Raw genomic sequence first — 12,746 nt, 5'->3', positions numbered from 1 at the left:
ACACTCAATTAAAGCTTCAGTCACCACAGAAAGCACTTGTAAATTTTACTTAAATGTTGTATTTTACATTTCCATCTACTATCTACACAAATCACCTCTCTAATAAATTAAAGCGCTACAGTCGTCACACCACGTCATGTTCAATGTGGGACCCATAGCAACTTATACAACGCATGTAAAATGCATTTACTCGGTAAATACACACCGCATGATGACTGTGGTGATTTAATGTTATTACTGTAGTAAGGGTAGAGCTAGCATGTATAGGATACCTATCCACTCTTCACTTTTGAGCTATATTTTCTATTCTTTGTATCGTATGTCAGTAATCTTTCACATGTACTTTTAATGATACACTGTAAGCCTATGGTAACATGTAAACACCATAGTTTTGTAATAATAAATTTGAATACATTGATGTTATTATTTACTGAAAATGCTCCATGCTCGATAAGCTTCAGAAAAAACATATTCATGTGATGTATTAATAATTTTTATCAAACAGAACATAAATGCAAAAATCATTACTGAATAATGTCTGCTATTTGAGAAATGTATCAATATATAGTTCTACATGGTGACCACCAGTACCCCGGTTTATAATGCCCTTATAGCCGTGTACCTCAAGGATATATATTGTTTTTTTCTGAATAAAATCATGCTTTGTAATATAAACCACCATAAATCAGGAATGTTTTACCCAAATTTGATGGTATTTGTTGATAGCAAGAGTGGTAAATTTTTTGGTTTATTGTTTTATGTGCAATGTGATGCAATGCTAGATTGCATGACATTACGGAATGCTGTTGATAATGTATGGAGTGAAGTTAATGTGTCACTTAATGCATGACAAAAAGTATTCTAAAATTTAATTATTGATTTTTACCACCTAAAATGTGGTACAATATTTGGCACATTTTTATGTATTTTTCTATCATTTTTGGCCAAATTTTCTGCTTTTATACATTTCTTGATCAAATTGTATTTGAAAATACAGAAATAATTATGCAGGTTTATTTTGTGAAAGATAGTTTACTTGCCTATCAAATGGTCAAGTTCCTGTCTGATACTGCATCATGAAAGTTGATAAACTTGTTAATGATTCATATGAGATGATGACCTAAGGCCTTGCGTATATGGATCTCATTGGCTGTTACATGCAAAGTATGTTGTTGGCAGTTCGCAGTGGTTGGTTCTTTGACCTAGGTACTAATAGTATATTCACTGAATGGAGGGGTGGTAATATCCTGGCCAATCTAGGAATATAGTGGTGGTACCAGTCTGGCCAATCTAGGAATATAGTGATGGGACTAGTCTGGCCAATCTAGGAATGAAGAGGTGGTACCATTCTGGCCAATCTGGGAATGGAGGGTGGTACCTTCCTGGCCAATCTGGGAATGGAGGGGTGGTACCAGTCTGGCCAATCTAGGAATATAGTGGTGGTACCAGTCTGGCAAATCTAGGAATATAGTGATGGTACCAGTCTGGCCAATCTAGGAATATAGTGGTGGTACCAGTCTGGCCAATCTAGGAATATAGTGGTGGTACCAGTCTGGCAAATCTAGGAATATAGTGATGGTACCGGTCTGGCCAATCTAGGAATATAGTGGTGGTACCAGTCTGGCCAATCTAGGAATATAGTGGTAGTACCAGTCTGGCCAATCTAGGAATATTGTGGTGGTACCAGTCTGGCCAATCTAGGAATATAGTGGTGGTACCAGTCTGGCAAATCTAGGAATATAGTGATGGTACCAGTCTGGCCAATCTAGGAATATAGTGGTGGTACCAGTCTGGCCAATCTAGGAATATTGTGGTGGTACCAGTCTGGCCAATCTAGGAATATAGTGGTGGTACCAGTCTGGCAAATCTAGGAATATAGTGATGGTACCAGTCTGGCCAATCTAGGAATATAGTGGTAGTACCAGTCTGGCAAATCTAGAAATTGAGGGGTGGTACAATCCTGGCCAATCTAGAAATGGAGGGATGGTACCATTGTGGTCAATCTGGGAATGGAGGGGTGGTACCATCCTGACCAATCTAGGAATGGAGGGATGGTACCATCCTGGCCAATCTAGGAATATAGTGGTAGTACCAGTCTGGCAAATCTAGAAATGGAGGGATGGTACCATCGTTGCCAATCTGGGAATGGAGGGGTAGTACCATCCTGACCAATCTAGGAATGGAGGGGTGTTGCCAGTCGGGCAAATATAGGAATATGGTTAATTTTTTTTGATAAACAAATTCTTCTCGTGCTGCTAGTCTATAAACAAATGAAGATCCATTAACATTTTAAAATGACAGCTGTTTTAGCCCATAAAAGTAGTATAACATATTCACATGGTTTTTTTATGGTGTTGGTAGGATAACACAAAATATATATTGGCTAAAAGAGAGGTATACACATTAAACACATCCGCGATTGTCACCTCTGTTTCCTGGCTGGACAGTCCACTGTGACAAATTTAATTTATTACTTAGACTTTATCAGTCAGGAAAATAATGCTGGCAGTCAAGTTGACTATTTATTTATAGATTTTCAATATGGCATTTAATTCTATGAGCGATCCAATGTTATTACACAAGCTACAATTTTCTTATATTACTGGACTATTGCATAACTTGCTTAAATACTACCGGTATATTAGTAACATAAAACAAAGGGTAGTTATCAATGGGCAGACTATAATGGTCTGATGAGTGTTGAGATTCTTTTGACGTCATCCCTTATTCATTCATAAATCTTTTATTTAAAAATCATAAACTTCTCATAAAAGACATCCACAAGTAATCTGTAAAGAAGTAGCGACATTAAATTACATGTATAAAAATACAAACTGAATTCCATTTCTACAGTAAGAGGGCGCATATGGTAGGGTCACTACAGTATCGGTTTATCAAAGCACACAGAACATGACATGGAGAAACATAATAGTAAATTATCTCAAACTGATTTGAAAGTCGCACCATAACAGTTCACCTAACTATATTTCCACGAATGAAATAATTAAAACACAGTGACTGTCATCCTTGTAAGATCCAACATTGAAGAACAGGAACATTCATAATTATAACTCTCACTGGAACATTAATGCCTGTTGCAATTCAGTTAATTTACATACTCCAATATAGCTGCCATTATGATGTTTGACCCCACCATTTGCGAACTCACAAGAGTTTGATATGCGCAATGATGTATTTGCAGCACCCTCACACTGGAGAGGTAAACCTTTGAGGATACTCATGGAAAAAGTCAATTCTCAAACTACCGTAAAATCTGTATTAGAAGCCGCATTACTATTAAGTAGCAGAATAGCATGTTCATGGTATACACCGACTGACTGGATTTATGTGTGGTAGACAAAATGGAAAATTTTATTATAAATTGTCATTAAAAAGAAGCAGATTCAACAACTTGAAGATTAAAACTGTGCTCAATTCTTGCAGAAGAGTTCTCATCAGATTTTATGATTGCCTCCAAGAGTCGCCTTTCTAATAGTTCCATAAAAAGAGAGGCACATCATAAATTACCCACAATTCCATGAATAAATGATGCATTTTCTGACTGTGTTGAATATTTAAGTAAAACTTGTTTAGACGAATATAAAATTGTACAAGTTATGGTTGAAAAACAACATTCTTGGGGAGGAATCATTATTAGATTCTCAATCTGAGGAAAACTTTATATTTGTAACTTGTTCACTCATTGTTTTTCAAAGCAACTAGCACAAAGTTTCTTGGAGAAAGTTTTGGATCAAACAATGGAATAAGTTCACTGTCAATGCCCTGTTCATGTAAATATATCATCCTATCAATTAAAATAAGTGATTCTATGACAGGAGCAGTTAACGATCTCAAAATATGAAATGCTATATGTTGTTTCCATCTCGTCAAACACTCCCTCAAATCTTTAAATTCAGCAAACGAAATTGGTGGAATGCCCAATTTTCTCAAAGCATCGGATATATAGCTTTCAAGGGGCATATCATGACCCTTTTTAATATTATGCATTGTTTTTTTAATATGTCTGACCCCAGAATGATGTTGTGTTAAGTCGGGTGCTTGTTTCTGGATAACTATTTCCAATATGGCGCGGTAAGACTGTAGTATTATATTAGGATCTTCATCACGTAATCGTTGACAGTATATGTCTACAGAATGGCACGCTAACTCTCTGGGCTCATAATTTAGTTCATGATTTGGGATACTTTCCAGCCAACAACTCATGGGGAACCCTACAGGTTGGCTGATAGTTGGGTCATCCCCCCCTATTCTTTGTGTTTTCACTTCATCTATACAGTCACTGTGTGTACATGATTTCCCACGATGGGGAGGTTGTGCAGGTTGTACGGTCTTGCAGGTCATTTTTGAATAGCAGCATCCAACAGATACCAATGCCTTGGCATTTAAACATTTTGTGAAAACTCTTAACATTGTTGGTCCCAAGTCTCCACAGGTGTGTAACCCAGCAAAAACAAACTTATCATTCTGTTTTTCACTGTGTCCTGCAGCACTATTCTTTTCATTATCTAAGTCACTGCTAACACATTGCAATGCATCGTTGATATCTGACAAATCAGGCGTTCCTTTCTGTTGTGCTGTTCCATTCGCGAGCATTGAATTTTTATTTTCTGAGATTAGAGTCAAGAAGTTATCAACGGCAATAGAAGGATCAATGCGATATATAACATGACTGGGAACAAGCGATTCTATCGCCTCACTTTGCTTGATGCCTTTCAACTTACTTGGGTTCTCAATAGTCTTTAGATCAATAAACTTTTTCAATTTCCTGTCGTATTTATTTGCTCCACTGATGTGACACCCTTCTGCCTCAACCGTTGTTATATTGAGCCCATAACCGAACGATAAAAGCCTTGTCAAGTGTCCTTGTCCAGATCCCACATCTACGAGGTTTTTACAGAGAACTTGCTCAGATACCCCGTAGATGAGTTTAGCTAATCGGCTTATCTCGTACTGTTTCTTTGGTTTTACGTGTCGTCGGTAGTGATGAGGTAGTGGTTCATAACAAGGCTTTGTTTTCTTCAGCACGTGTTGTATTTCGTCGTCTGTATCGCGCGGCGTTCTGCTCAGTGCCAGTGCATGGGCTGCGCTGCGATAGGCCAGTAAAGACAAAGGCCACACCTTACAGAAAGACGTCTCCGCTTTCGGGGACTGCATCAACAGTGATCCCATTACATCTATTTCCAGATCTTGCAGCACGTCTTGCCATTGTTTAGGGATAGTGTTCCAGTGGTCTTTAACAAAAAACTCTACCACATAAGCATCCGATAGCCATTTGTAGTAATTAACAAAACAAAGAAGTCTCTTCGTGTGTTCCTTGAGGCTTCTAACAGTGTCGGAGTTGCATAGGATGCCCATGGTCTAGGAAATCCAAAAAAAAACTCTACCCAGTCGCTGACACTTCTCAATGACAGGAGGCGGCCATTTAAAAAAACGTGAATCTATAGCTGACGCGAGATGGCGCACTCATAGTCGAAATGCGTACCCATGATGACTGCGTACCGGACTGCGTACGTAATATAGACAGATGTTATACTCTGACACCAGTATGAAAGCGTAGACACAAACGCTTAGCAAGTATGCGATAGTCAAATATATACATGTTTTTAATTAAAAAAATACCAGTTCATTTTATTGTGTTACCTTCCGTTATGTGCACAAAAAACCCTTTGTGGGACGCTTGATCTGTTGAGACTTATCACTCAACCGTTTTAAGGTCAATCATTGTATCCAGTAAGCGCTGATCACGCAGACAATGCAAACGATTTACACAACTATATTCACCATAGAAACGCCAAAAAAAGTAATAAAACGAAGTGACTTTATACGTTCTTCGAGAAGCGAAAATCAAAACACAATAGACCCACTGCCCGGGGAAATTTCGACGAATTAGGAACAGTTTATTCATCCAGGTAAATTAATTACGACTATTTTATTAAATCGAAAAGATTCAGCCTGAGGTGATCAGACGGCTCGGTTGTTCAGACGTTGCACGGTCTTGACACGGGAGTAGTAATTATCAACAAGCCGGTCTCATTATCCATAAACACATGGACATATAGAAATGATATAATCGATATTTGGATTAAACCTGTAAATCGCGAGTTACTATGGCGACACCTGGGGAGATATACAAAACTATGAGACGCATATATCCTTATAACAAAGGTCAGTATTTCAAAGTTCAAGATAATAATGTTATCAGCCTTATGACATATGTACATTCTTGGTGAGTAAATTATAGTATAGTTATTTTAATACTTACACGTGTCTTAGCCGATATATATTTACTCCTTAACCATTTACATGGAGACTGATTGTTACATTCTGGTACTTTATAAACAATAAATAAAAGGTAAGTCAATGACGTTTACAGTCTTGAAAGGTGACCTCAACGGCGGTAAGTACAGGTTGACCATATCTGATAGTTTAAATTCCACCGACAATCAAACATGTAATACAAATCACTCCTTTTGAAAGACGTTATCCACGACTTTTAGGAATTTATCAAATTATATCACCACGGTATGGACAAGGAGGACTAATCCTCGGTAATGAACATCACCCGCCAACATATGCGGTCAGTATTCAACTGAACAATGGGATTTTAACATCTTCATTCACTAAATTATGTCCGTGACAAAATATTAAATCAAAATGGAAACATACTTACATACACTTTCGCCTATACGCAACGCACTATTTAAACTATTCACTACTGATGCGAGTATATAAACAAACAAGTGTTTAGTTGGAAATAAATTACGTGTTTATACGTTACAGAAGTTAGTTTACTCGGTCTTGCTAATTATTAATTATAATCCACAATTTATATTGTTTTCGCGGTCATGTGAACTTAATATTAAAATGTTGATATATGTCAGGAGTCGGTCAGTGGGTCTTTTCGCAGTCAACAGGTGCGGGCCCATTTAAGCATGAAGCAACACTCGCCACGACGTGACGCAGTGCTTTGTACGTCGTTTAAAAGTTTTATAGCCATCGACCTTTATATATTAGACATTTAAATAGTGAAAGAATAAAATAAATCCCTACCGGCTTTGGAAAACTGAATCATCTTGTATCTCAACTAATGGCATTCATAAACTAGCATAGTTAGTACCGTACCAAGCATAGTTCTATAGTTTTCGTTGTTGCTAACTGTTTGTAATTTTATCGGGTTCAGGGCAAGTTACATATGTATTTAGGGGAATAGTTAACACCGTGACTTGATGACGTGGTGTACATCGTTCATGTCGTAGTTGAATTCTCTCTCTCTCTCTCTCTCTCTCTCTCTCTCTCTCTCTCTCTCTCTCTCTCTCTCTCTCTCTCTCTCTCTCTCTCTCTCTCTCTCTCTCTCTCTCTCTCTCTCTCTCTCTCTCTCTCTCTCTCTCTCTCTCTCTCTCTCTCTCTCTCTCTCTCTCTCTCTCTCTCTCTCTCTCTCTCTCTCTCTCTCTCTCTCTCTCTCTCTCTCTCTCTCTCTCCCCCCCCCCCAGTGTGTTGCTGGTCATTGTTTCTTGAAATTTCAAAATAGATTCACCTAAAAGGCCATAGTCTTATTTTATGGGCAGCGTGTTTGGCTGGATTGTCTATTTTCAGATTATCACAACTTGATTCACTGTTGACGACACACGTCGTAGCATACTAACCTTCCTCGTGAGTATTTACCCAGCTGAAAACAGAAATAGAGAATAGTACATATTGATACGTTTCAGACTGTCACTTTTTTCGAAAAGTATTTTCTACCAAGTCACTTCAAAGTTGCTTAGTTACGCAATGTGTTGTATAGAATTAGTTATTATTATTAACGCAGGAATAGTGCATGGTGAAGAAAACTGGCGCAATGAGTGAAACATCATTTGTGTTATATATCCTGGAGAGGGTGCTCTGGTAAAATCGGTTCATTTAATCAAAAGTTTCCATAACCATCGCAAGAGGGCGCACTGGATAAATCCTGTAAACCGTTATATAAATCTTAATTTCACAATAAAAGACAATTTCAAAGGTTTGTTTACAGTGCAAACAAAGTAGACAAGGATGTTTTATGAATCTATTCTATTCGGGGCCGTCGAATAAGAACCGAGAATAATCAATATAGCATACTTTACTTCCTTACCAATGCAAACATGATCACGACCCTTTTTCATTGGGTATTGTTACTCATAGATTTCAAAATATTTCCGTTGAGTGGACGCGTTTAACCAGCCGATTTAAATAGTCAGTGACAAAAAGCGGCCAAGAAATGTTAACCACGCGTACTCAATATACACCAATATTGCCCCCTTTGAGTGATATAGGGTTCAACAATCACATGGCGACGCGCCAATTTACCTTATAACTGGTACTGATGTCAGATTTGAAACCGGAACCATGCGCATTCTGGAAAGGTAATAAAGTCTGAAGGAATTTTAGTTCGCTTACTATATTTTTTGGGTTTTGTCTATTTAGTTGTTGTCTATATACTAGTTTCGAACAATTTATCTAGATTCATTGACATCAATTCGGGTTTAAAATCTGTTCTTATAATCTTCTGAATAATATGAATTCCAAATCGTCCACTTCTTACAGCTTCGGTCACAGGCAATCCCGGTAATAGCAGTCACGTGAGCGTACTCTGGGTGAATACACACTTTAATATGTGAAAATCAGAGAAATCAATATGTGATTTTTTTCCCCACTATGTTAATTAATTGTTAATTAATTGTCACCTGCTGCTACTAATTCGGGTTGTATGCGTGAATTAAAAACACGTTTTATTCATCGCCCGACATCCAACGTACTAGTAGTGACTTCAGGTCCGAATTACACCGTAAAATCATGAAGTTAGTAAAATGTATTTTCAAGGCAGAAAAACAATCATTTACAGACTAAGGGAAAAGTCATGGTGATGTTCGTCGTTACACTCATGACAAAATAAATGTCAGACGCGTAGTATCAACCTGAATTTGATAACGACGTTTCTCAAGCCATTGCTGAAACCGGTCTTTCGTATTGGAGTTAGTATCGCTCTGTGCTAGGGTAATTATTGAAAATTCAATAAAGTTTGATACGCGTTAACCCGCGTATCACGATCGTAGTAACGATATAGTTTGTCCGATAACTAATCCAATGCCTTATTTGTCTCTCTACCATGGACATATGATTTATATTGACCAGAAGGAGTCAAAATCGATCTCCCTTTTTTTTCTGTTTTCAATTTTATCACGGTCCATTTTAGAGTACGAATGTGTGTGAACTTTACAAAGAACACGTGCAATATTAAACTACAAAAAAATGGCAAATTTTCCCGCACAACATACTACGCCACCATTAAGGGGAAGGAGCTTGGAATGGAGAACGGGAAGCGAATTTCAACTTTACTACAAAACAGGTACCATAGATTTTTTTTTTTTTTTTCAAAAATTAAATTTCTTAACACATAATCATCAGTTGGTTTGGAGACGAATGTTAACAGCCCTAAAATACCAGTGGTCGCTTTTGCTGTTCTCATGGTCTATTGGCGGTTTTTCCAGTATGAAAGTGAGCGGCTATCCACAAACGTTTTCCGGTAGAGGCCGGCAAATGTCACGTGTAATAGAGGTAAATAATCCTAATGACAATTTTATAAGGTCATAGAAGTCTAGAGAGTTTGTCTTTCTAAACAACACCAGAAAAAACAAAAAAATACGGAGGTAATTATTAACTGTATGTGAGAAGGTAGATTTCACATAAATTACAGACTGATTGGTCATAATTTAATGTACAGATAGTTCTTTCAATTTGCAACTGAGTCTGTCGATGAGGGCGCAGTGACTCACGTTGACTGCCAGTGTGAAAAGGCCCACAAGAATCAATGGTGTATTGTGATATGTAATATTAATTATTGTGACAAATAATACATTGGTGGGATAGGTCACCTATATGTCCCTACTATGTATACAGAATTTATAGACGAAACACTTTTGTATATAACAGGTAAGAGCTGCTTATTAGGAGATATGTTTTCTGAAGGATTAAATCGGGGGAGGCGTACTGATATTTGTATAACTGATTTTTATAACGCTCAAAGGGGTGAACAGGGAGTAATGTTATATTTATTCTTTATTATTCTCGACCCTCAGCGATGGTCGTCATTGTCATGGATACATATGATTCCAATCCTACCGATGGATTTCTGATTTTTCCAACAAGATATTGAATAATGTTTACCGAGATTATGGCAGGCACTAATTTTCCATGCATGTCACGAAGGTGTTTCCTGGCACAAGTTTATGGTTGACACAGAATTGCTATGCAAGTCATGATGGTGTTCCCTGGCACAAGTTTATAGTTGGAACAGATTTTCTATACACGTCATGACGGTGTTCCCTGGTACAAGTTTATGGTTGACACAGAATTGCTATGCAAGTCGTGGTGTTGTTCCTTGGCACAGGTTAGCCGCGTTTATGGTTGGCACAGATTTGCCACGCACATGAGCGGATTTAGAGGGGGCCGAGGGGGCCGCGCCCCTTTATTTTTAACAACCAAGAGGGCTTCGCGCCATCGGCGCTCGCGAACTTGGCCTTCCGCCAACTTATCGCCCCCCCCCCCCATTTCAGAATCCTAGATCCGCCCCTGACGCATATCATGGTATTGTTTGCTGATACAAGTTGGGTAAGGAATTTATAGTTGGCACAGATTTGTCATACACATACACATACACACATCATGCTCCCTAGTATACGTTAGCCGAGTTTATTGTTATCACAGATTTGTCATGCATGTCATTATGGTGCTCCCTAGTACACGTTAGCCGAGTTTATTGTTATCACAGATTTGTCATGCATGTCATTATGGTGCTCCCTGGACAGGTTGGCTGAGTTTATGATAGGCACAGATTTAACATGCTTGTGATAATGTTCAGATAGTGTTTCTGCGCCCTCATCGACAGAATCACTCGGGAAGCAAACTGCCTGACACCTGTGGATTTTTTTGTCGACAGTAAAGAGCGCCTACTGTGTCAGTGATATTTGCCCTGTAGGGATGTCTCAAACACATATATAAGCAGTTTTTCAGTCCCAAGATACTCATTCTCATTATTTTAACAGTCTCTCATCCCTTGAACCATATACCTTGAAAACCCACGACATGTCAAGTATATTTATTGATATTTATACTATAGGACACAGTCCCAAACATATACAGCGCTTTCGTCAATATGTATAGTGTTGAGGAATAGCGCAAAATAAAATAGCAATACAATAATATTTACATATTCAGCTACATATTAAGCATGCTGGTTTGTTTTTTAAAGGAAAATAACAAACAAAAAATGGTTGGATTGCATATAGTTTGAAAATGGATAATACTCATCAACTCAATGAATTTGCCTAGGATAAGGACCTGTATGAAAAAAGTCAGAGATATATATTGTTCTCAGTTCATAACACGTTAGGCAGATACGACTAAACTGCAACTCATCTGCGACTACGTTATTTGGCAAGATTACATTGCATGTCTGAAATCCGTACCATCAATACAATGTAAATATTTTTCCTTGTGTAGGACACTTTTAAATTATATATTAAGGTATGTGCTTGAAAGTATCATTCTTACCGGTTGGAAACATAGCATCGGGCATCCACATACACAACCCCGATATGTACATTACTGAAATCAAATGTTTTTTTGTTTTTTCAAAATCTGTTTAAAAACTTTAAACATGTTTTAGTCCAGTCAGTATCTTTGTTGACAATTTTGTTTTAATATTTGTAAAATGTATTTTTTTTATTTAATAGTAACGGTTAATAAAAAATACTTATACACGGCCTGAAAATCAAACAATCAAACAGACAGACAAATACATATTTACTTATTTTAACATTTATTTATATTCATTTTATTTTTATTTTGACAGTAAAATGTAATATTCTTTTGTCTATAGTTTCTTAAAAGGTTAATACAATACACATTGTGGGCTAATAAAATAAATAATTTAACCCCAAACCTCCCAGAAGGTTATCATACGAGTAAGTTTCAACCATGGAGGTATAAACAGATTATACCTCCATGTTTCAACTATATTGTATATTGATAGTGTACATATGCAATTACATGCACCCTCTTTACATTATGTTATACATCAATCAAATAATATATTCGAAATAGAATGAAAAAACAGTCTTCAAATTGGTCTCTGGGCGGCTATCACGGTGTAACATTTGGGCGCACGGTGAAATAGTTCCCCCGTGGTGACTGGTAATGATCAAACCCCCAATGACCACACAGAGGCACGTGTCGATTAACTTGTAACGCTCGTTTGTTCAGAAAAAAATACACGGTGTTCGGTTTGCATTGTCTATCTTAGAACACGAAGGATATCTAGAATATGTTCTTTTTAAAGGCCGTACATTCATGCGACTCATGGACAATGACATTTAACGACACGCAAAACAAATAAATTCCATAACTGTTGAGAAGCAATTAATGAACTTGTCGGGCTTAGGTCAAATTTTGCGCCACTAATCTGAGCCCGAGTTTGTTTTCTGGCATTGTTATCATCAAAGGAAAACCCTGAAATGTTAACCGGGGGTTAAGGGTCAAATATCAACCATGCTGGGATATTATCAATTTTAATATTCCCTTTGTTTAACCGACCATTTGACTCAAGCACTGCCTGTACGATACACCTATACTGTAGGTGCGACTGCGTCAATACACCACAAGGGCAGAGTGTGAAAAACGACACCGATACAACTCATTCATATTCATGA

The 12,746-nt window shown here is 37.5% G+C and overlaps 1 protein-coding gene across 1 annotated transcript; it reads right to left on the bottom strand.

Annotated features, from left to right (window-relative positions):
• Positions 1 to 2,724: 2,724 nt before the first annotated feature.
• On the bottom strand, positions 2,725 to 5,376 carry LOC100370823 (methyltransferase-like protein 25B). Its single transcript, XM_006821431.2, has one exon. It carries the CDS (start codon positions 5,374 to 5,376, stop codon positions 3,697 to 3,699), a length of 1,680 nt encoding a protein of 559 aa, XP_006821494.1. The 3' UTR covers positions 2,725 to 3,696.
• Positions 5,377 to 12,746: the final 7,370 nt, after the last annotated feature.

This window comes from Saccoglossus kowalevskii, chromosome 2, assembly GCF_978046115.1.
Source record: "Saccoglossus kowalevskii chromosome 2, keSacKowa6.1, whole genome shotgun sequence".
In the NCBI taxonomy this organism is placed as follows: domain Eukaryota; kingdom Metazoa; phylum Hemichordata; class Enteropneusta; family Harrimaniidae; genus Saccoglossus; species Saccoglossus kowalevskii.
This window is presented reverse-complemented; position numbering and strand designations above follow the sequence as displayed.